Here is a 27,371-nt window from a genome sequence, read left to right as displayed (position 1 = left end):
CAGGTGCGAGGCCACAGCCTCAGGGCCACAGGGAGACGGGGGAGCTGAGCTCTGCTCTCCAGCACTGCTGACTCAGAGGACCTCAGGCTCCGTCCAGGACACGGAGACCCTGGGTTTGGGAAAGCTGCTCTCAGTGGGGTTTTCAAGGAAATCTGCTTCCTGAAGAGGGGCTTTCCTCTGACCATGCCGCCCTCACACTGCATACCATTCTCTGTGAAGGTTTACCTTCAAGAACCATGCGTGTCCTCTCACCACTGTGATGAGGTCTATGTTCCCTGAGCTCCCATCTCATGGCAGGGACACAGAGAGGCAGAAATAAGCACTTGGAGGAGGACGGATTTTGTGCAGAGTGACCAGGGCACCTGGCCAGCATGTTGGAGCACTGAGGAGCTCCCAGGTGCTGTCTGTCCTTACTAATTGGTAACCTTAAACTTCTCAATATCCACCCTCAAGAAGCGGGTCCTGAGGTTCACAAATTCCTGCAGACACTCAGTTGTGTGCAGAAAAATGCAAGACAGGCCACCTGGCAAGTCAGCCATGCTGGGAAGATGAGCATCTCAGCAGAAATGACTACTTTGTCCACAAAATAAACTGCATGGTTAGTTGTTAGGAACAACCCCACCTCCAGAGCAGCTCTTAATTTTAAACTGTTCCAGGTGAAGAAATATCCTCACCACTTAAGGGAAATAATAAATCCTTTGGGAGTTATGATAAAATTTAAATTGTACTGAGTATATGTGAGTTAAATGCAATTATTATGTGCATTTTATTTCCAATGTATTAGCATCCTGTTTATGAGCATAAGCTAAAGCAGAAAAGAAAAACTAACAGTTTTTGACAGCTATGCAGACCCTGAGTCTGCAGTGCATAGTAGACAAGTGAAGAGACGAACATTCATGGGATTACTCTCTTCCCAAATTCCGTGATTGATATTGGCCACATCTTTTTTCCTGACCAGCCCTTCCACATCCTTTCACTCCTGGACACAAAAGACCCCAGATAAGGGGAGGGGAACTACAGCCAGGGACTGAGTTCTCTGAAGGCACAGTCAGCACCCACTTTCACAGGGGGAGCCTCATAGACAGGGCCCTCCAGTCACTGCTTTCTGCTTTTTATGCAGAGGCCCCTCCCACATGCAAAGATCCACTCAGGTCACAGGCTGGAAACAAAGCACCAGGTCACTTAAATTCAGGCTCCTCCTCAGGCTTGAAGAGATTTCAGGAGCGGTGCCTCTCATCTGCTCGAAGATGAGCCCACTGTGGACCTTCCTCTTCGTGCTGTCAGCTCCCAGCGGTGAGTGTCTCTGGGTCAGACATGGGCACGTGGGGAAGTTGCATCTGAGCCCGCGAGTCACCGTGCTTCTCTCTGTCCACAGGGGTCCTGTCCCAGGTGCAGCTGCAGGAGTCGGGACCCAGCCTGGTGAAGCCCTCGCAGACCCTCTCCCTCACCTGCGCTGTCTCTGGATTCTCACTCACCAGCTATGGTGTAGGCTGGGTCCGCCAGGCTCCAGGGAAGGCGCTGGAGTGGGTTGGTGCCATAGGTTATAGCGGAAGCACATACTATAACCCAGCCCTGAAATCCCGGCTCAGCATCACCAGGGACACCTCCAAGAGCCAAGTCTCTCTCTCACTGAGCAGCGTGACGCCTGAGGACACGGCCGTCTATTACTGTGCAAGAGACACAGTGAGGGGAAGTCAGCGTGAGCCCAGACAAAAACCTCCTGCATGGGCGCCCACGACCACCAGGGGGCGCTCAGGGCCGCCACGTTCAGGACTGCGCGCAGGAGCAGGTGCCCAGGGGGCGCCGGGAGGGACCTTGTGTTAGAATCTGGTTTTCTCCTCCCGCCCAGCGATTCCCTGGAAACCTCCTCTGTGTCCTCACTCTTCCGTTATTGTGGCCCATACTGCTTGCACTAGTCTTTTCGTAGTTTTTGCGTTTCTTTCCAGTATCGCTGTGTCTTTAACACATATGTCTGTGTGAATCACACACCCACACACACGTGGTCTAGTACTCAGGGACGTGTGCTTTCTGTTTCTTCTCTCAAAGAGGCTCAGTACAACTCTGAGTCACCATCCCTCATTTTTTTAATTAATTAACTTTTTAATTGAATGAAAATTGCTTTACAGACTTCTGTTGTTTTCTGTCAAACGTCAGCATGAATCAGCCATACATATACATATATCCCCTCCCTTTTGAACCTCCCTCCCATCTCCCTCCCCAACCCAGCTCTGTAGGTTGATACAGAGCCCATATTTGAGTTTCCTCAGTCATACAGCCATTCCCGTTGGCTATCCATTTTACATGAAGCAATGCAAGTTTCCCTACATCTCACCCTTTCCTCCCCACCTCATGGCTATACGTCTATCTTCTCTGTCTCTTCCTCCATTGCTGCCCTTTAATTAATTATTCAGTACCATGTCTGTAGGTTCCGTATATATGCATTGGAATACAATATTTCTCTTTCACTTTCTTACTTACTTCACTCTGTCTAAAGGACTCTAGGTTCATCCACCTCATCAGAACTGACTCAAATGTGTCCCTTTCTATGGCTGAGTAATCCTCCATTGTGTATAGGTACCACAGCTTCTTTATCCATCCATCTGTCGATGGACATCTCGGTTGCATCCATGTTCTAGCTATTGTAAGTAGTGCTGCAGAGAACAATGGATTACATGTGTCTCTTTCAATTTTTGTTTCCTCAGGGTATGTGCCTAGGAGTGGGATTGCTGGGTCATATGGTTGTTTTATCCTAGTTTTTTAAGGAATCTCCATACCGTCTTCCAGAGTGGCTGTATCAATTTACATTCCCGTCAACAGTGCAAAAGCAATCCCTTTTCTCCACGCCCTCTCCAGCATTTATTGTTGGTAGACTTTTTGATGCTGGCCATTCTGACTGGTGTGAGGTGATATCTCATCATGGCTTTGATTTGCTTTCTCTAATAATGAGCAATGTTGTGCATCTTTTCATGCTTTTGTTAGCTTTCTCTATGTCTTCTTTGGAGAAATGTCTGTTTAGGTCTTTTTGCCACTTTTTGATTGGGCTGTTGGTTTTCCTAGCATTGAGTTGTGTGTGCTGCTTATGTATTTTGGAAATGAATGCTTTGTCAGTTGTTGCATTTGCTATTATTTTCTCCCATTCTGAGAGTTGTCACCTTGCTTCTAGTTTCCTTTACTGTGCAAATGCTCTGAAGCTTAGTCAGGTACAACATGTTTACTTTTGGTTTTATTTCCATTCCTCTAGGAGGTGGGTCATAGAAGATCTTGCTTTCTTTTATGTCATTGAGTGTTCTGCCTATGTCTTCCTCTATAGGGAAAACAATAAAGGGTTTTATAGTTTCTGGTCTTATATTTAGGTATTTAACCCATTTTGAGTTTATCTTTGTTTATGGTGTTAGGAAGTGTTCCAATTTTATTCGTTTGCATATAGCTGCCCAGTTTTTCCAGCACCACATATTGAAGAGGCTTTTCTCCATTCTATACTCTTGCCTCTTTTGCCCAGAATAAGGTGCCCGTGTGTGGGGGGGGGGTTGTTTCTGGGCTTTCTAGCTTGCTCCATTGTCTACATTGCTGTTCCTGTGCCAGTACCGTACTGTCGTGATGACTGTAGCTTTGTAGTGCGATCTGAAGCCAGGAAGGCTCATTCCTCCAGCTCCATTTTTCTTTCTCAAGACTGCTTTGTCTATTTGGGATCTTTTGTGTTTCCATATGAGTTGGGAAATTTTTTGCTCTAGTTCTGTGAAAAATAACCTTGGTCATTTGATAGGGGTCACGTTGAATCTGTAGACTGCATTTGGTAGTATAGTCGTTTTCACAATATTGATTCTTCCTACCCTGGAACATGGAATATCTCTACATCTGTTTATGTCATCTTTGATTTCTTTCCTTAGTGTCTTATAATTTTCTGTGGACAGTTCTTCTGTCTCCTTAGGTAAGTTTATTCCTAGATATTTAATTCTTTTTGTTGCAATGGTGAATGGGATCCATTCCTTAATTTCTCTTCCTGATTTTTCATTGTTAGTTTGTGTAAATGCTAGTGATTTCTGTGTACTGATATTGTATTGTGCAACATTGCTAAATTCACTTATTAGCTCTAGTAATTTTCTGATACTAATTTTAGGGTTTGCTTAGTACAATATCATGTCATCTGCAAACAGTGAGAGCTTTACTTCTTCTTTTCCCATCTGGATTCCTTTTATTACTTTTGATTCTGATTGCTGTAGCTAGGACTTCCAGAACCATGTTGAGTAACAGTGCTGAAAGTGGACACGCTTGTCTTGTTCCTGATCTTAGGGGGAATGTTTTCAGTTTTTCACACTGAGACATATGTTTGAGAATAATGAGACATTGAGAATAATGTTTGCCGTTGGCTTATCACATATGGCCTTTACTATGTTGAGGTAGGTTCCTTCTATGCACATTTTTGAAGAGTTTTAATCATAAATGAGTGCTGAATTTTGTCAAATGCTTTTTTCTGCGTCTCTTGAGATTATCATATGGTTTTATCTTTCAATTTGTTAATATGGTATATCATGTTGATCTATTTGCACGTATTGAAGAATCCTTACATTCTTGGAATAAACCCAACTTGATCATGGTGTAAGAGTTTTTTATGTGTTGCTAAATTCTGTTCTCTAAAATTTTGTTGAGGATTTTTGCATTTATGTTCACCAGTCATATCGGCCTATAGTTTTGTTTTTTGTGTTGTCTTTGCCTGGTTTTGGTATCAGGGTGATGGTGGCATCGTAGAATGACTTTGGAACTGTTCCTTCCTCTGAAAATTTTAGGAAGAGTTTTAAAAGGATAGATATTAACTCTTCTCTAAATGTTTAACAGAATTCTCATCTGAAGCCATCTGGTCTTGGGCTCTTTCTTTTTTTCTTTTCTTTTTTTTTTTTCTTTTTTTCTTTTTTTTTTTTTTTTTGAGATTTTTAACACAGCTTCAATTTCAATGCTTGAAATTGGGTTGTTCATAATTTCTATTAATTCCTGGTTCAGTCTTTGAAGACTAAACTTTTTTAAGAATATGTCCATTTCTTCCAGGTTATCCATTTTATTGCCATATAGTTGTTCATAATAGTCTCTTACAATCCTTTGTATTTCTCCATTCTCTGTTGTAACCTTTCCTTTTTCATTTCTAATTTTGTTTATACTTGATTCTTCTCTTTTTTTCTTGATGAGTCTGGCTAAAGGCTTGCCAATTTTGTTTTTCTTTTCAAAGAACCAGCTTTTTGTTTTATTAATCTTTACTTTTGTTTCTTTTGTTTCTTTTTCACTTATTTTTGCTCTTATGTTTATGGTTTCTTTCCTTCTGCTAATTTGAAGGGTTTTTGCTCTTCTTTTCACAGTTGTTTTAGGTGTAAAATTCGGTTGTCTATTCGATGTTTTTCTTGTTTCTTGAGGTAAGATTGCATTGCTATAAACTTCCCTCTTAGACCTGCTTTTGCTGCATCCCATAGGCTTTGAGTTGTCATGTTTTCATTGTCATTTTTTCTAGAAAATGTTTGATTTCTCTTTTTGTTTCTTCAGTAACCTGTTGGTTATTTAGAAATGTGTTGTTTAATCTCCATGAGTTTGTGTTTTTTACAGTTTTTTTTTTTTTTCTTGTAATTGATATCTAGATTCACAGTGTTGTGGTCAGAGAAGATGTTTGATATGATTTCAATTTTCTTAAATTAACTGAGGTTTGTTTTGTGACCCAAGATGTGGTCTATCCTGGAGAATGTTCCATGTGCACTTGAGAAGAAAGTGTATTCTTCTGCATTTGGATGGAATGTCCTGAAGATATCAATGAGATCCATCTCAATTAATGTATCATTTAAGACTTGTGTTTCTTTATTAATTTTCTGTTTTGATGATCTGTCCATTGGTGTGAGTGGGGTGTTAAAGTCTCCTACTCTTATTGTGTTCCTCTCAGTTTCTCCTTTTATGTCTGTTAGTGTTTGTCTTATGTACTGAGGTGCTCCTATGTTGGTCACACAGATATTTGCAGTTGTCGTGTCTTCCTCCTGGACTGATGCCTTGATCATTATGCAGTGTCCTTCCTCATCTCTTGTAATCTTCTTTATGTTAAGGCCTCTTTTGTCTGATATGAGTGAAAGGTTGTTGCTGAATCATGCAAAGACGCCAGGGCTCTTGGCCTCCGGAGAAGAATTCAATCCAGGGCCGGAGACGAGGCTGGATGGCTCAGAGCTTTTGTGTAATAAAGTATTATTAATGTATAAGGGAGATAGAGAAAGCTTCTGACATAGACATCAGAAGGGGGTAGAAAGAGTACCCCCTTGCTAGTCTTAGCACTGGAATTATATGCTCTCAAATTAGTTATTACAGTGAATCAAAAGAATGTCTAGAGGTTGTAAAGACCTCACCAGCCCCACTCCCATGATTCGCATTTTGAGATAACAGGATTGGCCTGAAGGTTTTTCAGAGACTGTCCTCAAGCAGCATATATTATTGTTATATAATCCTAAGGAATGTAGAGGGGGAGAAAAGTTTGTCCTTTCTTCCTCCTTGAGAATTCCAGACCCCTGTCTCCATGGGGACCCCTAGACTTCTTATCAACCTGCCTAGGAATTGACTCTCTCATGAGGATTGCTATGCCAGCTTTCTTTTGCTTCCCATTTGCATGGAATATATATTTCTATCCTCTCACTTTCAGTCTATATGTGTCTTTAGGTCTGAAGTGGGATTCTTATAGACAGCACATATATGGGTCTGATTTTTTTTTATTCATTCAGCCAGACTGTGATTTTTGGCTGGAGCACTTAATCCATTTACATTTAAAGTAATTATTGACATATATGTTCCTATTGCTGTTTTCTTAATTGTTTGGGGTTGGTTTTCTTCTTTTTTATTTCTTGACTATATAAGTCCCTTTAACATTTGTTGTAAAATTGGTTTGGTGGTACTGATTTTTCTTAACTTTTGCTTGTCTGAAAAGATTTTTATTTCTCCATTAATTTTGAATGAGATCCTTGCCGGGTACCGTAATCTTCACTGTAGATGTTTCCCTTTCAGTACTTTAAATATATAGTTTCTGCTGAAAGCTCAGTCATTAAGCATATTGAGTTTCCCTTGTATGTTACTTGTTGATTCTCCCTTGCTGCTTTTAATATTCTTTCTTTGTGTTTAGTCTTTACTAGCTTGATCAATATGTGTCTTGTCATGTTTTTTTCTTGGGTTTATCCTGTATGGGATTCTTTGTATCTCTTGAACTTGACCGACTATTTCCTTTTCCATGTTGATGAAATTTTCAAGTATAATCTCTTCAAAGATTTTCTTGCAGCCTTTATTTTTCTCTTTTTTTGGGGGCGGGGGGACCCATATAATTCAAATGTTGGTGGATTTGATATTATCCCAGAGGTATCTGAGACTGTCCTTGGTTCTTTTTATTCTTTTTACTTTATTCTGCTCTTCAGAAGTTCTTTCCACCATTTTATCTTCCAGCTCACTGATTTCTGTTTCAGATATTCTGCTATTGATTCCTTCTACAGTATTTTTAATTTCGGTAATTTTGTTGTTTGTCTCTCTATGTTTATTGTTTAGTTCTTCTAGATCATTGTTAACTGATTCTTGCATTTTCTCCATTTTGTTTTCAAGGCTTTTGATCATCTTTACTATCATTATTTTGAATTCCTTTTCAGGTAGATTGCCTATTTCCTCTTCATTTATTTGGATTTCTGTGTTTCTAGTTTCTTCCTTCATCTGTGTAGTATTTTTCTGCCTTTTCATTATTTTCTTAAATTTGTTGTGTTTGAGGTCTCCTTTTCTCAGGCTTCAAGATTGATTCTTTCTTCCTTTTGGTTTCTGTCCTCCTAAAATTGGCCCAGTGGTTTGTGTAAGCTTTGTATAGGGTGAGAGTTGTGCTGAATTTTTGTTTGTCTCTTTGCTTTTCCTCTGCTGGGAAAAGTCAAGTGAGGTTGTAATCCTGCCTGCTGATGATTGGGTTTGTATTTTTGCTTTGTTTGTTGTTTAGATGAGGCGTCCTGTACAGGGTGCTACTGGTGGTTGGGCTATGGTGGGCCTTGTATTCAAGTGGTCTCCTTTATGTGAGTTCTCACACTTTGATACACCCTAGGGCTAGTTCTCTGGTAACGTAGGGTCTTGGAGTCAGCGCTACCACTCCAAAGACTCAGGGCTTGATCTCTGGTCAGGAAAAAAGATTCCACAAGTGGTTCATTATGGCATTAGGTAAGATTAAAACAAATATCTAAAAAGGAGGAACCAAAGATGAACCACAGACAAATGGCAGTTACAAAATCAGGCAAATAATAATCAAAATGATGGAATATACACATATACATTTACACCCATGAGCAAAGTCAAAACAGTCCAACAAAAATAAAGTACAATAGACTTACCTGGCAAACAAAGGAAATAAAAAATTATATTTACCAAAGAAGAACAAAACTAATTAAAGCAGAGGGTGGGAGAAAAAAAAACTAAAGCAAGGTGCCAAGTGGGGAATGAAGCAATGAAAATAAAACTAACAAGTATATTCAGAGGAAAGGAAAGAAAGAATAGACAAGCAAAGTTAAATAGAGGTAGATGAAGAAGATTTATATATATTAAAGATTAACTGCAAGGGGGAAATAACAGTAGGAAAGTCAAACAAAGGAATAAATGTACAAAAAATATAATAGGTTTAAAAACAATTAAATTGATGAACAGAGGGAAAAAAAGGAAAACTCCATGGAACTGCAAAAGCTCAACATAGAGGCAGAGGTTTATAACAGCAATAAAATATGGGACTGAATATACAAAACTATGTATACATCCAAAAGCAAAATCAGCTCAAAAAATAAAGCACAATAGATTGACCAAGTGAACAAAGGAAACCAAAAATTTTGTCTATCAGAGCAAAACTAACTAAAACACAAACTGGAAAAGAAATCTTAAGCAAGGTGCCAATTGGGGGTAAAGCAATGAAAATAAAATTAACAAATATTTTGAGAGGAAAGGAAAGAAAGAAAAGAAAGAAAGAATAGATACGCAAAGTTAGAGGTAAATGAAGATTTTTATACTTTAAAGATTAACTGCAAAGGGAAAATTACAGTAGGAAAAGCAAACAAAGGAAAAAATGTAGAAAAATAACAATAGTTTTTAAAAATTAAAATTGAAAAATGAGAAAAAATCAAAGGAAAACTCTCCAGAATTGCTAAAGGCTAACATAGAGGCAGAAGTTTATAAACCCAATAAAAAATGTGACTGAGAAAAAAGGAGCAAATAAACCTCAAAAGCTTACTTAGATTTCATAGTGCCAATAAAATTGACAACTACAATGGAGGGGGAAATAAAACGAGAAAAAAAAAAAAGAAGAAAAGAATCCAAAGGAATCTACAGAACAAGTCAAAAAATAAGAATAATAAATGCTTTCCTTGAGTCACCGCTGCCAGTTTTCTCCGTCGCTAGGAGTCACAGTCTGCCACACCTCCCCAGGACGCGCTCCAACTCTGCTCATCTCTGGACCTGCTGTGGGGCGGCTCAGACTCTTACCTGGCTCTGCTCCTCTGTGTTCTGGCCTCCCGTGTCCACAGCTATCAGACTAGTGCGTTTTCTTTTGCGGAAACTCTCAATGACCTTTTATATAATCTACCTAGTTGATCTTGTGGATTTAATCTGCACCTTGTACAGCTGGTGGGAAGGTTTTGCGTTTTCTTCCTTAGACACACTACCCCTGGGCTTCAATTGCAGTTTTATTTCCACCTCTGCATCTGGGTCATCCTCTGGGGTTTGCTCCTGAGGCTGCAGTGGAGGACTTGGGTTTGCGCCCGTGAGGGCAAGCGTGGAGGTGGTGTAGCTGATTGCATCGCAGCGGGTCTGGCAGCACCAGGTACTCAGGGGAGTTGGTGGCTAGGGCAGCAGGAAGCACAGTGCTCCAGAAGGATGTGAAACCAGTATTGGCCAATATGCTCCAGCATTCCTGCCTGGAGAACTCCCCGCCCTGACAAAGAGGCCTGGCAGGCCACAAACTGTGCGATCACAAAGAGCTGGGCACTAGCGAAGCGACCCTGCACACCGAGATGCAAGACTTTTTGGCCTGCGGCAGCTCTGCTTCAGTGAGAGCTGAGCGTGAATGGGGCACAGCTGCTTGGCTTGTGGGGACCCTGGCAGCACCAAGTGTGCAGGGACATGGGCTGCACGCGCTGCAGGAGCTATGGTGCTATCAGAGTCTCATCTGGAGCCTCTTGTAGCTGATGATCAGAAGGCCTCCTTGGCCAGTCTTCCTCCACGGCTCCACTCATTCAGTCACTTAGAGGGCTCCCTTACCCGGGGTCTTCCTCTGCCGTTTGGCTTGTCGGGCACAGAGAGGGGCTCCCTGCCTGGGGTCCTAATCTGTAGATCAGCATGTCAGGCACTTAAAGGGGCACCCTGGGTGGGGTCCTACTCTGTAGTTCAGTGCATCAGGCATTTGATGGGCCACCCTATTATTCAGCTGCCAATGCTGGTGTATGGGGGGAGAGAGGCTATTGTGATGGCTCCATCCCTTACACGTGACTCAGCAGTATCACTTTGCCTCTAGGGCTGCCCAGCTTTCCTCCACAGGCATTTCTTACCACAGTCTCCTCCCTCACATCCCCTCAACATGTCTCTCGACCATTAACAGCAGCCCTCACCATGGGATTGATCCACAGCCCCTAAAGTCCAGCTCCCAGTCACTGCACCTTCCAGGGAATCTGCGTTCCTGTCTAGGGTATGTATGGCTGTGGCAAGGACTGATTCTTATTCCATTTAGGCTGCCACAGATCAGCTGTTTCACTCTCAGCCTTAAATGTTTCTCCTCCAACTCAGACAATTGCTTCAAGGTGGAGACGAGACCCCTGCTTCAGTTCCCCCCTCGCCGAGGGCAAGTCCAGTCCTATGAACACTCCTGTTTTTCCCCCTAGTTCCTTTATCCTACCAAATTTTGGGTGGGTCTATATATCTTATCTGTTGGTCAGGTACTCCTGTCCGTCTCAGCAGTGTTCTGCATGCACTTCTTTGTCAGAAGGTGTATTCCTGAGGTGTGGGTGGATAGAGATGTGTTCCACATCCACCTACACTACGCCATCTTGTTCTCTCCCTATTAAATTTAATTTTTATTGAAGTAGGGATATTTTATACACACACACACATGCACACACATAATATGCAAATGACACCACCCATATGGCAGAAAGTGAAGAAAGACTAAAGAGCCTCTTGATGAAAGTGAAAGAGGAGAGCTAAAACTTGACTCAAAACTCAACATTCTGAATTCTAAGATCGTGGCATCTGGTCCCATCACTTCATGGCAAATAGATGGGGAGACAATGGAAACAGTAAATAATTTATTTGGGGGAGGGGGGCTTCAAAATCACTGCTGATGGTGACTGCAGCCATGAAATTAAAAGACACTTGCTCCTTGGAAGAAAGCTATGACCAAACTAGACAGCATATTATAAAGCAGAGACATTACTTTGCCCACAATGGTCTGTCTAGTCAAAACTATGGCTTTTCCAGTAGTCACATATGGATATGAACAGTAGGACTATAAGGAAAGCTTAGTGCTGAAGAACTGATGCTTTTGAACTGTGGTGTTGGAGAAGACTCTTGAGGGCCTTAAGGACTGTTAAGAGTCCCTTGGACTGCAAGGAAATCAAACCACTCAATCCTAAGGAAATCAGTCCTGGATATTCATTGGAAGGACTGGTTCTGAGGCTGAAACTCCAATACTTTGGCCACCTGATGTGAAAAACTGACTCCTGGAGAAGGCCCCGATGTTGGGCAAGATTGAAGGCAGGAGTAGAAGGAGATGACAGAGGATGAGATGGTTGGATGGCATGATCGACTCGATGGATGTGAATATGAAAAAACTCTGGAAGTAGTTGATGGACAGGGAAGCCTGACTTGCAGCAGTCCGTGGAGTCCCAAAGAGTCAGATACGACTGAGACACTGAACAGAACTGAACAGATAGACATTTATAGTAAGGCCAGTCCTTTGAATCACTCAACACACACACATACTTGCCTAGTGAGGTCAGTCAAGGTGGTTCCATCTGACCTCAAATTTCTTGAAGTCCACACTCCATTCTGAGCTTATCTGGATCATTCATACGGGGAAATACAGAGGTCTTCAGGAGGACATTTCCATTTCCACCTGAGAGGAAGGGGAGCTGAGCTGAGATGGGGGTGGGCAGCAGGGGGGCTATGGAGGACGGAGACTCTGGGCTCAGAAAAGTGGACCTGCCCTGGGATCTGTCTCCAACCCATCTGGGAGGCCCAGTGCTTTCCCACCCTATGCTTTCCAGCCATGTAAATTCAGAAGGCTCCCGTGGGGATCCTGGGATGACCAGGGCTAGTGTGACCATGGCCTCCCTGGACTTCCAGGGATAGAGCTCTTAAATGAAATTCCTCTTCAAGCCCCAGGGTAAAATCCAACCCTTGGCTATGGGAGCTCACCGCTCTCCCTCACACAGGACTGAGGTCTCAGGGAAGGCAGAGCGTGGTCTCGAAGAAGATGAGGCTTCTTCCAGAGCAGATGGGGTCTTCTCCTCTTCCTGGTGACAGCTCCTCAAGGTGTGGGTTTCAGGTAAGACATGGGTTTGTGGGGATGGCTGTGACTGGGGTAACTGACAAAGCCTGATTCTCCTTGTCCCCAAGTGTCTTCTCTCAGGGGGAGCTGCAGATCCTGTCTAGGACTAGTGAAGCTCTAGCGGACACATTTCCTCACCTGTGCTATTCATAGCTCTGGTTACTCCATCACCAGTGGACATGACTGCAGCTTTTTCTGTCTGGCGCCAGGATAGGGCTGCTGTGGATGGGGAAATATACAACACAGGGACACTCTCTACAAACTGTCCCTCGAGAGCCGCACCTCCATATCCCGGAACACATCCAAGAAGCAGTGATCTCTGCCACTGAGCTCTGTGGCCACCAAGGGAACAGCCGTGTATTACTGGGTGAGACACACAGGCATGTGAGCCCAGACACACACCTCCCTGCAGGGAGGCAGGAGAGGCTGAGTTCAGAGCCCTCAGGGCCCTCAGGACCCCCAGGGTACCCTCAGTGTGCACCGGGTCCAGCCTCAGCACCAGCTACATGTGGAGGATGAGTCTGCTCTCCTGCCACAGTCTGTGGTTTCCTCTCCATCTCTATTTTCCATGGAGCCCCCTATATTTATAACTAATTGCCAACAACTCAAATTTAGAACCTTTGCAGTAATAGGAGGACACGCTCTCACCTCACCAAGGTCACAGTATCATGAGGACACGTTCTCACCTCATCAACCCCACGGGGTCATGAGGACACGTTCTCACCTCACCAAGGTCACAGGGTCATGAGGACACGTTCTCACCTCACCAAAGCCACGGGGTCATGAGGACACGTTCTCACCTCACCAAAGCCACGGGGTCATGAGGACACGTTCTCACCTCACCAAGGCCACAGGGTCACCTGTGGAGGGAGAAACGACTGTCAGTGTCACCAGGTGAGATATGAAGAGGGCCAGGGAACACGGAGAGTCCCTTCCAGTCAGACTCAGAAGACAGACCTCAACAGGAATCCCAGACGGGCCAGCACACTGCACGCATTTTATATAAGAAAACTTGATTTTACTGGATTCTTTAGGGACATAGAGAAGAAAACCAGTGGTCTACAAATGATTTTAATTTCCAACTGAGTTCTCTGTCACATCCCCATCCAGACTCATATTTCTCGTCAGGAATGGTTGAAGGTGTCAGGATGACTCTTGTTCCCACACTCGGTGTCTTCCGTCCACTAAAGTGCATGCTGCCCATCCCACTCATTAAATTCCAGAAATAAAAACAAATGTGAGGTGAGGTCATGAGCATGAAGATTCACCTGATATGGGGTAGGAGGCGGGAGTGGGGGGCAAGGGAAGAGGACTCACAGAGGGTCCAGAGGGGGACATTTGGTGAGAAGGGTTTGCTCACTGTTGTGATTGTCTGGATGAGCAGGTATGTCATATATTCAAATGCAAATGTCCTGAAAATGCACCTGTGTGAACCCTGGGTCATGGACATTCTCCAGGAAACACTAGAATGCAACAAGCTCTCATGTGTTCTCACTACAAGAAAGGGTCCTGCAGACCTCACTAGGCGTATCCCACTCTGTCATGGAGCAGGTTCAGAGAAGAATTTTGGTCCAGGGTGAGTATCACAAGCCCAGGCACTAGGGCTCACACCTACCGGATACAGTCTCTTGGACACATTGCACAGTCCTTGATGATTCTGCTTGTGATTTTACATGTGATGCATGCAAATGAATTAACATTCAAACCTAAATGCTTTATTTATTTATGTGTGCAAAAATGAAAAAGTATGATGAGCTTTGAAGTTCTCCCAAGATATGGCCACGTAATAGAACAATATCTTGCCAAATCCTGTCGCTGCCAACGCACTACCCAGTATACTCACGGGTGCAATGGGGCACTTCCTCCTCTGTCAGTGTCCAAACCCACATCCAGCTACATAGTCAGGGGACATGCAAATAGCATCCTCCCTCTGCTGATGAAAACCTGCCCAGCCCTCACCCTGCAGCTCTGGGAGTGGAGCCCCAGTCCCGGGATCCAGGTGCTCCCATTCAGGGATCAGGACTGAACACAGACCACTCAGCATGGACTTTGGACTGGGCGGGGTTGTCCTTGTTGCTATTTTACAAGGTGATTGGTGGAGAACAAGAGATCCCGAGGATGACAGTGGATGTGAGTGAGGGAGTCAGTGGGTGTGTGACAGCCTCGTGAGCAGGATATCTCCGAGTTTGCAGGTGTCCTGTGTGAGGAACAGCTGGGGGAGTCTGCTTGGTGCAGCGCGGAGAGGGGAGGGGTGACTGAGACTCTCCTGCGCAGCCTTTGAACACACCTTCAGGCATTACTGCATGCCCTGGGCCCACCAGCATCCAAGGGAGGGCCTGGAGTAAGCTGGATATATCTATCCTGGTAGTGGCAGCACCTAGCATGCACTCTGTGAAGGGCCGGTTCACCAATTCCAGAGACAATTCCAAGAACACAGCTCTCTGCAAAGGAACAACCTGAGAGCAGAGGACAGGACCGTGTATTACCGGGCAAGAGACACAGTGCCGGGGAGTCAGCGGGAGCCCAGACACCAGCCTCCCCGCATGGGGCTCCGTGACCACCAAGGGGCACTCAGGACCCACCAAGTACAATGCTGAGCCCAGGAGCAGCTGCAGAGGGGCTGGGGGAGTTTGCGGTCAGAACCCCCGCATTAACTTTCCTGCCCTCACCTCGACTAGAGGCCCTCTGCTCTGTTCTAGTCTTTCCTTACTGTGGTTTGTTTTTCTTCCAGAAAATGATATTGTTATTTATGAATTTTCTTCTATTTCTTGAAGGAGTTCCAAAAACACCATAATTATCAAAGTGAGTTTGAAATTCTTGAACCTGGTGACTGCCCTCAGAAGGCCCAGGTGATTATAAAACATGTATAAACTATTATTATTCTTTGTTTTTTGCAGATGTGAAAGGAATAGCTACACCCTCCAGCTTTCTGTAAAGGCACAAAGTGTCTGAATCCTTCAGCTTGCAGTGGGATAGACTCTGATGACAGAGGGCCAATACCACACATGCAATGACCTTATTGCTCAAGGATTCCATATTTTTAAATTCAGGCACTCGATATTTGCCTCCCGAAAGGAAAATGCTTAATTTATTGACTGTTTTTCATGGACATTTACAACGCGGCCGGTACTAAAACAACACCAAATCACACATACATTTTCTCTTGAGGTTAGTCAAATTTATGCCTTCTTGTTTCAACTACTATTATGTAAATTAGTGTCATTCATGGTCAATTAATGCTATATTTTTTAAACTGTAATGCTATTGCTTGACAATTTGCCTCTTTGTAACAGATCCATCATATCCTGAAGTACAGACTACAGTCCCTAAGCACATGATTCTGTGTGTTGACTTAAATAGAAACATCAGTGACAGATAAGCTTCATTTATGAACAAATTATACTTCTGGGGATGTGATCTTGAAACTAATATCAAATATGAATATGACTTTTAAACAAAGATTGAAAATCTCACTTTTGTTATTTGAGGCAGCCTTGAAACTTCACTCAATGCCAAATAAAGATGGTAGGACAGAGATTTATGGCTAAAAACATTGGTAAGTAGACTAGACGGGAAATGACTATGAGGAGACTTCTAGTTCAGGGGTATCTGGCTAGCCTGTCTCCAGAGAATTCTTGGTAAAGGCAATCAAATGATCATATATCACCTGGGAGAAAGCAGGTGTAAAGAATTGCATTAAAGATTGAGGGTGATCAGAAGTAAAGGGTAAGAATTCTCACTAACCCAACTTTACCTCAAAACCAGGCAAAAATGGACAAGTAAAGTATTTCAAAAAACCTGACTAATAGAGTCAAGTGGTCCTTGTCACATTCAAAGTCAGTGTTTTTGTCTTCACTGCCATAATTCTCTGAGAGTCAAATGTTTAATCAAAAAGCACATGAAGTTATTCTGTTTGTTTCTCTTCTTGCTGGCATCTCCCATCTGTGAGCATCTCTCAGGTCTGAGGCATGTGGAATTATGGGGTGATGTCTGTGAAGTGGGTGTCTCATAGTTTCTCCTTCCCTAAGTGTTTCTGAACTTGAGTCATTTTTCATGGATTCAGTCATGCCTGTGTTGCCCCATCAATCATAGAACCAGCTGCATAGAATTACTTCTTCATGACAACTTGTTTTTAAATTTAGGTGACCACAAAGGTTATTAGTTATCTAGTATCTAATAAAATAAGTTTATAAATTTGTATATAAACCATACAATTTATAAACATTTCATGGCATGAATGGTTCTACTGTTGAACTTCAAATCTTTCCTCCGCTATCACAAAGATCTGCAAGTCCTGTTTTTCTGGAGTCCAGTCCTGTTCTGTTTAAGGCAACATTTTTCACTTGAATAGTCAGACTAATGTTAAACATATGGAAATGATGTCAGGGTATCACCAGAGTGATATTGTCCCCCAGGGTACATTTGTCAAAGTTTGAAGACAAGATTGTTTCTAACACATGGGAGAGGTGCTGTAAGTACCTAGTAATCTAGCTGGGAAAGTCCATGGGTGCTTCCAGACAGCCTACAATGCACAGGACAGCATCCACAGTGCAGGAATACCTAGCCTCAAATACTGATAATGATGAGGAACTCTGAATTAAAACCTTATATCTGAGGACTTCTTGGTAGTCCAGTGGCTAGGAGTCTGCCTTCCAACGCAGGGGATCTAGGTGCATCCCCGGTCACAAAGGTAACATCCCACATGCCAAGGGGCGACTCAGCCTGCACACCGCAGCTAGAAAGCAGAGCCCACCCTACAAGTGGAGATCCCGCACGTCGAATTGAAGAGCCACGTGACAACTAGGACACAATGCTGCCACAGAAAGAAAGGAGAGAAAGAAAGAATAAACCATTAAAAAGACCTGGTATCTGGTCAAATATCACCAAAACGCTGAACTGCAGAAGGCATATTGCCGGGCTTAAATTGCTCTAAGTGGTAAAGTGAAATACAAAACCCTCTGTAGTTCTGTGCACGCAGAGACACCAGCACGCACTCCTCTCTGCGTTTTTGGGGATATGAGCAGAGAGGGTGCTGAGCACGGAGCCAACAGGAGGATGGGGTTGGGGAGGTCTTGGCAGAGACCTGGGACTAGGGAGGGAGCTCTGCATTGCCTGCATGGAATGTGCAGCCTTAGGCCAGCTCTGGGTCGGTCCAACCAGAATCAAGAGGAACAAGGCTGGGCCAAAGCAGACGTTATTGTCTTAATATTTACAACTTCGCCCCTGTGGGTGTATAGAAAATAACTGCTTCAGAATTTTGCTTTGGAATGATAGTTTAGCTCACATGTGACAAATAGATTTAAAACACATGATGCATATATCAAAAATTTCATTTACTTTAGGTCTAGAATTCTTTTACCTGTAATTTTTCAAACAATATTAATATATGCAAAATATATTGTCATAAAAATGACTTCAACTTCACCACAGAGAGTCCAAATTGTGAACTTTTCCCCATTACAGCCAGGAAAGGTCCTTACTGGCTTTCAGAAACAGCCACTGAAACTGGAAAATCTATTGATCAGGTAAACTTCCAGAGAAAATCTGAAGCAAAAGGGGGAAATGGAAAACAGAAAATAAAATAAATAAGATAAAACAAACAGGAACTTCAATTTTGTCCAACTAGGAGACCAGAAGGGGGAGCTCTTATGCCTGACAATGATAGCAGAAACCGACAGAAAGGTCAATGCCTCTATTTTCCTTACAAAAACTCACTCAATAAGAGATTGTCAGAATAAGCCAGTGAAAAAACATGGACTCTGGGTATGCTGTAGCCCTCAAAACTTCCTTTTCTCTCCATAAATATTTGATTCTGCCTCACTGCTGGAAGTTTTCATGTGTTTCCCGTTGTTGCAGACCCCAAATTGCAGTTCTTTGCAGATTCCCAGGAAGCTTAATTTTCTACAATAACTAACTGGCAGTCTCCTTGGTTTAGGTCAACACTGACCTTAGCCTCCCTGCTGCTTTGTGTTTCTTCCCCTGCAATTACTCAGCAGGTCACTGAGAAAGACATTTGCGCCAGAAACTGCTACATCTTCACCAGTTGGTATATCCCCTGCCCATCAGGAGCACAGAGCTGAAATCCATTTCTTTTCCTCTCTTGCAGACCAACTGTTGGCCACACTGTCTCTTATAAACAAGCATTTTCCAGGAATGACTGTGAAGTGACAAGAGAAGGGAGGTGGCTGGCAAAGAAACGCTGAACTGGTGGGCATACCACCACCAGTGTTTGTAATGAGACTAGATTTTCCAGGCTCCATGGAAGAGGGTGGAGTAGATGGGATATAAGAACCAGTTTTCCCTTCTTCTGAGTTCTGTGGCCACCGAGGACACAGCCGTGTATTACCGTGTGAAAGACACAGAGAGGGGGATTCAGTGTGAGTCCAGACACACACCTCCCTGCAAGGATGCAGACGGTGCTCATAGCCCAAGACCAGTGACAGATCCAGGGTGACTGGGCAGGCGCTTCCCCTTGAATCAACAATTTCCTTCAGCTCCCAGCTCCCGGCTGTCCTCAGGGACATTTCTGGCTGTGTTGTTTCTGGGTCTGATGGGGACACGCTCTCCACAACCTCTAACGTCCACAAACGCTCTGTGAGAATGTGTACTCTGCTCCGCTTAGTCTGTGTGTGTGTGTTTAATGCCTAAAAAAAAGAAAAGTCAAGTAAGTCCAATTGGTCTAGCATATTATTCAAGATCTCTGTTGCATTATTGAATTTCTCTCTGAATGATCTGTGGGTAGATATTGGTGGGGTGTAAAAATCTCCTGTTATTATTGCATTGCAACTAATTTCTCCCTTTATGTCTGGTAGTATTTGTTTTATATATGTAGATGCTCCTATATTGTATGCATATATGTTAAAGTGTTTCATATTCTCATTTATTGATTCATTTTATCATTGCATAGTGTTCTTCTTTATCTTTCCTAAGGCACTTTGTTTATAGTCTATATGTCTGATAGGAGTGTTGCTACACCTGCTTTCTTCCCATTAAGATTGCAAGAAAATGCTTTCTTAATTCTCCGCTTTTCAAACTATGTGTCTCTCAACTTAAAATGGGTCTATTGTATGCAGTTTATTGTGGGATCTCATTTTATCATTTGATCCGCTTCTATGTTTTTTGATGAGAGAACTTAGTTCATTGACAACTAAAGTAATTGGTGATAAGTATTGTCATTTTACGCCTTCCCTTGTGGCTCAGCTGGTAAAGAATCCGCCTGCATTGCGGGAGACCTGGGTTCAATCTCTGGGTTGGGGAGATCCTCTGGAGAAGGGAAAGGCTACCCACCCCAGTATTCTGGCCTAGAGAATTCCATGGACTGTATAGTCCATGGGGTCGCAAAGAGTTGGACATGACTGAGCAACTTACACTTTCACTTTCATTGTCATTTTAAATCTTGCTTTTTGGGTTGATTTTCTATTTTCTATGGTACTTTCATCTCTTTTTTTCTTTTGTGGCTTGTTAATTTCATTTTGCATTATCATTTTGTTCTTTCTTTTTGATATCTGTCAATTCATGATGTTTCTGATTTGCAGTATTCATGGTTTTCTAGTATGCTATCCCATAAACATATCTATTTTATTTAGACTGGTAGTCATATAAACTCAAGCATATCCTAAAAGATGTGTGTTTTCTTACTCTCCTTCCTCACATTTAATTTTTATTTTGATGTCCTATCTTACATCTTCGTGTATATCTTTTTGCTCTTTGTAGTAGTTATAATCACTTTCACATATTCTAATTTTTAAATTATATATATTGTCATGTTTAAGAGACTTTTCAAACCTTTGATGGATTTGCCTTTCCTATTCTGATTTTCTTTTTCCTGTAGTTGTTGCTTCCTTTTTATTTATAGAATAATTAATATTTATGAACATTTTAGTATTGCTATATTTTTGTCTTTCATTTTTTGCCTGTCTGAAAAGTTTTTTATCTCTCTTTCTCTTCTACGTAATAATCTTGTGGACAGAGGCCACTGACTTTCACTCCCTTCTGACATGCAGAGTTTCTCTAGAAAAATCAGCTGATAGCCTTATCAGTTGCCTGGCAACTGACTGTCATCTCTTGTGCTGTCAGGATCCTCTCTTTATCTTTAACTTTGGTCCTTCTCATTATGATGTGTCCTGGAGTGGGTCTGTTTGAATTCCATTTCTTCAAGACTCTTTGTGCTTCCTGTGCCTAGATATATGTTTTCTTCTTTAGATTTTCCAAGTATTCAGTCATAGTTTCTTTGAGTATATTTTCAATTTCCTATTCTCTTTCTTCATAATCTGGGATTGCATTATGCATAAGTTGGCATGCATTTCATTATCCCAAATATCTCACGTGTTGTTTCATCTTTGGGGGGGGGGGAATCTTTTTGCTGTTTTGATTGACTGGTTTCCATTATTCCACCTTCCAGATCACAAATGTGATCTTCTGAATGATTTAGTTTGCTATTCACTACCTTGAGATTCAGTTTTTATCTTCGTGATTAAGCTGTCTACTTATGATTGGCTCTCTTTCTAGTTTCTAATGAGTGACCCACATTTTTTCTCAATATTCTTTCTTAATTCCCTTAGAGTTTTTATCACCACTTTTTTGAACTTGGGGTCTGGTAGACCTGATGAGTCTGCTTCATTGGTTCTTTCAGGAGATTTCGCTCAGTTATAGTAATTGGGAATTGTTTCTCTGCTTTTTCACTTTACTTGTGAATTTAGTTCAAACGGTTATCTGCTGTGATCTTTAAGGGTTATGTTTATGAAGAGGTGAGCATGTATAGATTGTGAGAGACCAATATTCATGGTGTGTGGGCTGTTTTTCTATGGATGCTTTCCACATCTTTCCTCATGATGCGCTGCCCCTTGTTCCTTTGATAGGAGTGTGTTCCTGTCAAAGTGTGTCCCTTTGACAGAAAGCTGTGGCAACAAGAGCCTTGCTGGATGTTCAACAGGGTTCCTTTTGGCTCTGTAGTTGCCATAGCCCTGTTGGGGGCAGGGTATCCTCTCCAGTTTTGCAGTAGAATCCCCCTGATCCAGACCTAAGTTGTGGTGTGTTCCCTCTGGGAAAGGAACCAGTGCATGCTGTTTCCCATGAGCTGTCTGCCATGATGTGTTATTCTGCAATCCTGCCTGTCTCCTAGTGTGTGCATCCTCTGAGTTCACTGTTGCTGGTGCTTCCCTGACGGGCTGAATACATTGTAGGAATCCCTGTAATTGACTCAGAGGTACCTCAGGCAAGCATGCACAGTCCCAGTTTCTCAACCTGCTGCCTGGGTAATGTGCTAAAGCCATCTTCCTGCACCTTTTGTGGGAGTACCTGTAATCAGCCCAAATGTCAGCCCTGCTTCTCTGAACAGGCCCACAAATTTGCCAAACTCTGGCAGCCAGAGCCATAACTCTCTATGAGCAGACCAACAACATGGCTCCTATTTCGTGCCCACACTCTGTCATGCACACACCTCAGTTTCAACCCGAGCCACACTCACTGTTTGTGAAGGTTTGCTGCTGTGAGCCAAGAGCTACACCAGGATTCATGACCTTCAGAGGAGAACATTTCAATCTGGGGCCAGAGACAAGGCTTGATCCCTTGCAGGTTTTGTGTAACAGGGATTTATTAAAGTATAAAAAACATAGGGACAGCTTCTGACATAGACATCAAAAGGGGGCAGAAAGAATGCCCTCTCACTCTTTTTTAGCAAGGCGTTTTATGACTATTTCAGTTCAGGTCGGTGCTCAGTCATGTCTGACCCTTTGTGACCCCATGGACGGCAGCATGCCAGGCTTCCTTGTCCCATCACCAACTTCTGGAGCTTGCTCAAACTCACATTCATGGCTGGTCATGCCATCCAACCATCACATCCTCTGTCGTTCCCTTCTCCTGCTGCCTTCAGCTTTTCCCAGCATCAGGGTCTCTTCCAACGAGTCAGTTATTCACATCAGGTGGCCAAAGTATGGGAGCTTCAGCTTCAGGATCAGCACTTCCACTGAATATTCAGGAATGATTTCCCCTTGGATTGGCTGGTTGGATCTCCTTGCAGTCCAAGGGACTCACAAGAGGCTTCTCCATCACCAGAGTTCAAAATCATCAACTCTTTGACACTCAGTTTTCTTTATAGTCCAACTCTGACATCCATACCGGACTACTTGAAAACCATAGCTTTGACTAGATGGACTTTTGTCGGGAAAGAAATGTCTCTGCTTTTTAAAATGCTGTCTAGGTTGGTCATAGCTTTTCTTCCAAGGAGTAAGTGTCCTTTAATTTCATAGTTGTAGTCACCATCTGCAGTGATTTTGGAGGCCAAGAAAATAAACTTTGTTACAGTTTCCATCATTTCCCCATCTATTTGCCATGAGGTCATGGGACTTGATGCCTTGATCTTTGTTTTCTGAATGTTAAGTTCTAAGCCAGCTTTTTCACTGTCCTCTTTCACTTTAATCAAGAGGCTTTTTAGTTCTTCTTCGCTTTCTGCCACAAGGGTCATTTCATCTGCGTATTTAAGGCTATTGATATTTCCCTAGCTGTCTTGATTTCTGCTTGTGCTTCATTCAGCCTGGCATTTCACATGATGTACTCTGGGTATAAGCTAAATAAGGACGGTGACAACATACAGCCTTGACGTACTCCTTTCCCAACTTGGAACCAGTCAGTTGTTCCATGTGTGGTTCTAACTGATGCTTCTTGACCTGGATATAGATTCCTCAGGAAGCAAGTAAGGTGGTCTGGTATTCCCATCTCTTGAAGAATTTTCCACAGTTTCTTGTGATCCAGACAGACAAAAGGTTTGGCTTATTCAATAAAGCAGGAGTGCATATTTTTCTGAAATTTTCTTGCTTTTTGCAATCCAACAAATGTTGACAATTCGATATCTGGTTCCTTTACCCTTTCTAAACCCAGCTTGAACATCTGGAAGTTCTTCGTTCACCCACTGACATAGCTTTGCTTGGAGAATTTTGAGCATTGCTTTGCTAGCATGTGAGATGAGTGCAGTTGTGCAGTAGTGTGAGCATTCTTTGGCATTGCCTTTCTTTGGAATTGGAATGAAAACTGACCTTTTCAAGTCCCATGGCCACTGCCGAGTTTTCAAATTTGCTGGCATATAGAATGCAGCACTTTCACAGCATCATCTTTTAGGATTTGAAAGAGCTCATCTGGAATTCTATCACCTCTACTAGCTCTTTTCCTAGTGATGCTTCCTAAGGCACACTTGACTTCTGACTCCAGGATGTCTGGCTCTACGTGAGTGATCATACCATCGTGGTTATCTGGGTCACTGAGATTTCTGTATAGTTCTTCTGTGTATTCTTGCCATCTCTTCTTAATACCTTCTGCTTCTGTTAGGTCCATACTGTTTCTATCCCTTATTAGTAAACTTCTCATCAGATAAGAGAAATACCTCGAGGCTGAGGGAGTGTCTCCAGGCCCCTCTCCCACAATGCGCATTTCTGAGATAGGATGGCACAAGGCGTGTCATCCTCGGCCATAAACAACTGACATGAATTCTGTTTTCTGCTTTTTTTTTTTTTTTTTTTTGAGAGTTCCTTGGACTGCAAGAAGATGAAACCAGACAATCATAAATGGCATCAGTCCTGAATATCATTGGAAGGACTGATGCTAAAGCTGAAGCTCATATACTTTGGCCACCTGATGTGAAGAACTCACTCACTGGAAAAGACCCTGATGCTGGGAAAGATTAAATGCAGGAGGAGAAGGGGACAATAGAGGATGAGGTGGTGGGATAGGATCACTGACTCGATGGACATTAGTTTAAACAAGCTCTGGGAGTTGGTGATGGACAGGGACAGCCTGGTGTGCTGCAGTCCACAGGGTCATAAAGCATCAGACATGACTGAGTGAGTGAATTGAACTGAACTGGTTTGTCCATCCATTATCAGCCCAAGGTTTGAGAAAACAAAAAAAAAAGTTAGCCTTAGGTAAAACCAGTTTGACAAAAGGCAGACTCCAACGCAAATACACAGCTTCATTAACATAGCTTAAGAAAAACATTTCTATAAGAAAAATGCATTGGATAGCTCAAGGTTTGAGGAATGTTCAGTTCAGGCAGAACCAGGTATTGTCAAGACAAAACTAAAAGAAACTGCTTTAATTTTTTGTAGAGAAGGGGAAAAAATCTGCCACTTGGAGTTTACTTCCTCCGGCTGCTTGGGGACCTCTGGCCTTCCTACCTGTGAAGATTGGTCACTCATTGGTCTGACTGTACAGCCAATCCCAATCCTCGCTATGGGTCTGTCTGCAGAACTGCAAGCTTCAACACCAAAGCTCAGTGAACACCAGCAGGTGTGTCCCAAGGTGGGCTGCGCAATGATCTCTCAGTGCTCCTTTGTGTTGGTCTCACTTTACCCTGTTGGAACCACAGGCCAGCTCCCAGACTCTCCCCTCAAGACTCTGGAGCTCTCTGTCTGTCCAGAATGACCCCTACCAGTCAGTTAAGGGGGTACCCAGGTGAGGGAACATTTCCTCCTTCACAGCTCCTTCCCAGTCAGCTCCCTCTCCATCTCCCTTTTTCCTTCATCCTACCTGGTTATACCATGGTCTGTCCTGCAGTTTTTGTTGTATGATCTCTTCTGTTATCTTTCTGTCCATGCTCTGAGAATTGTTCCACATGTACATGTACTTTTCCTTGTATGTGTGGGATGAGGTGAGCTCACAACCCTCTACACTACCATCGTGATCTCCTCCCATCTCTGCTGGTTTCTCACAATAAAACATGGGACAGAGAGAAATGACATAGTAGAAAATGAAAACGGAAGCAGAATCTGAAAAAGTCTCAGCCTATCCACGTTCCACTGAAGTAGAAGGTTTGCTTGGGAGAAATCATAACAGATTTGTCCCAATTGGACAAGCAGTTGAGCATCAGTGGCAATCCACTCCAGTTGCCTGGAAAATCCCATGGACGGAGAAGCCCGGTAGGCTACAGTCCATAGGGTCGCAAAGGGTCGGACACGACTGAGCGACTTCACTTTCACTTTCACTTTGTCCAACTTGACAAAACCAAGGATCTCTTTACCTAGAGAATATGAGCCAAAGCCAGGACCTAATTTCCTAATTAGCTAGGACCTAATTTTCCAGATAGAAAACTGACCCTGATGGCCTTTGGGAGACTTAGGGGACTGTTCCTGCCCTCACAAGTCAGGGTGTGAGAGCCTGCAAGGCAAAATGATGTCACAGTGGGGGCCCAGCTGGCCAGCGTCACTGAGAAGACCAACCCTGCACCTGTAGCCCTCAGCGGCGTCCCTTCTGTCGACCTGGGACTTGCCGGACTTTAGAACTGGGAGAGTTAAGTTCCCATTGTTCCCACTGCTGCTCAGGAAGTGGTGTTTGTTTTAGACCATAAGCAGACCCTGTGACAGACCTTTGTGGGTTTTGGTGGCCATTGACTTTCCATCTTCTCAGCTTCTCACTTGTTTCATGGATGGATCAGATGAGTTCTGAGCTTCTTAACATGATCCACCAGAAACTAGAACTCTTCATGTCATATCAGAATAAAGGTTTTATTTGCTTTCTTCATATTACTGAAGCTCCATTTATCTTATCCATAGCTTTCAAGGAAATGCTTTAGTCATTCACATTTAAAGATGACATTCTTTTTTTTTTTTAAAGATGACATTCTTAATAGTCTTGATTAATTAAATCTTGTCTTTAACTTTTATCTGACTTTTCTCATATTTAAGTGAGTTGACTTTAGACTTTTTAAAATCCAGTCACATGAACATTATCTGGTTAGTATTTCCAGACACTACAGGCACAAAATGGAGTTTCTCTACCAGGACTTGACACCTAACTTAGTTACAGTTTCACCCTCTACCAGGAGTGGACAGCACTCGTCTGTAATAAGTCTGATACACCTCTGCTGTCCCTGACAGGAAGGGACATTGCCTGAGCAATGCACCTTTGGTAGAAACTTCCTTGACCATCTACTCATTTGCTTATATGACCACCTCCTCATTTTGTTTCATTCTGGACATCTCCTTGTGATTCTCTCTATCTCCTAGATGAACACACTCTGATTTATAAATCATAAAGCAAATAAAATATTTGATAAGTATTCAGGAGAATTTTGGAGAAGGCAATGGCAACCCACTCTAGTACTCTCACCTGGAAAATCCCCTGGATGAAGGAGCCTGGTAGGCCTAAGTCCATGGGGTTGCAGAGAGTCCGACATGACTGACCGATTTCACTTTCACTTTTCACTTTCATGCATTAGAGAAGGAAGTGGCACCCCACTCCAGTGTTCTTGCCTGGAGAATACCAGGGGTGGAGGATCCTGGTGGGCTGCCATCTATGGGGTTGCACAGAGTCAGACACAACTGAAGCAACTTAGCAGCAGCAGCAGCAGTAGAATTTTTAACATTTGATAATATTGTGTTGTACCATGTATTTTGAAATGAACTTTAATTCTCAGAGCAGTAGCATTTTCTTAAGATACATCCATCTCACTCTATCAGAAAAAGTGTTCAAGGTGACCGATCCAACTCTGGGAGTATATCAACCCTGGGACCACTTGTCCACTCAAGAAGGGGAGGAGTGCAGGACATCACAAACCTTGGGCCACAATGGCTCTGATCCACCAAGCTTGCTTTTCCAAATCCGCTGTTTCTGCATCACCAGCTGCTTCTGTTGCTGAAGAAAGTGCCCATCCAATGAGCCCCGTGATCCTGCCTTGGGATCTCTTGGCTGTGTCCTCCGAGACTGGAGAGGCCCTGGGCCTGCACGGCTAACGCGACCCTCCCTGCAAATCCAGAGTCAGTGTGGTGCTTGGCTCATGTGAGCATCAGCCTTGAATGTGACCATCTTCATTAAAGCTTAAAGCTAGAAAAGTGGC

The 27,371-nt window shown here is 43.1% G+C and overlaps 1 gene segment (V, D, J or C); it reads left to right on the top strand.

Annotated features, from left to right (window-relative positions):
- Positions 1-1,247: 1,247 nt before the first annotated feature.
- LOC136155132 (immunoglobulin heavy variable 4-38-2-like) lies at positions 1,248-27,267 on the top strand. The segment is given in 3 exon segments: positions 1,248-1,293; positions 1,376-1,699; positions 27,176-27,267. Coding segments are annotated over 3 exon segments (462 nt in total).
- The last annotated feature ends 104 nt before the right edge of the window (positions 27,268-27,371 follow it).

This window comes from Muntiacus reevesi, assembly GCF_963930625.1.
Source record: "Muntiacus reevesi chromosome 15 unlocalized genomic scaffold, mMunRee1.1 SUPER_15_unloc_1, whole genome shotgun sequence".
Taxonomy (NCBI): domain Eukaryota; kingdom Metazoa; phylum Chordata; class Mammalia; order Artiodactyla; family Cervidae; genus Muntiacus; species Muntiacus reevesi.
Note: the sequence above shows the minus strand (reverse complement) of the source record. Positions and strands in the feature narration are given on the sequence as shown.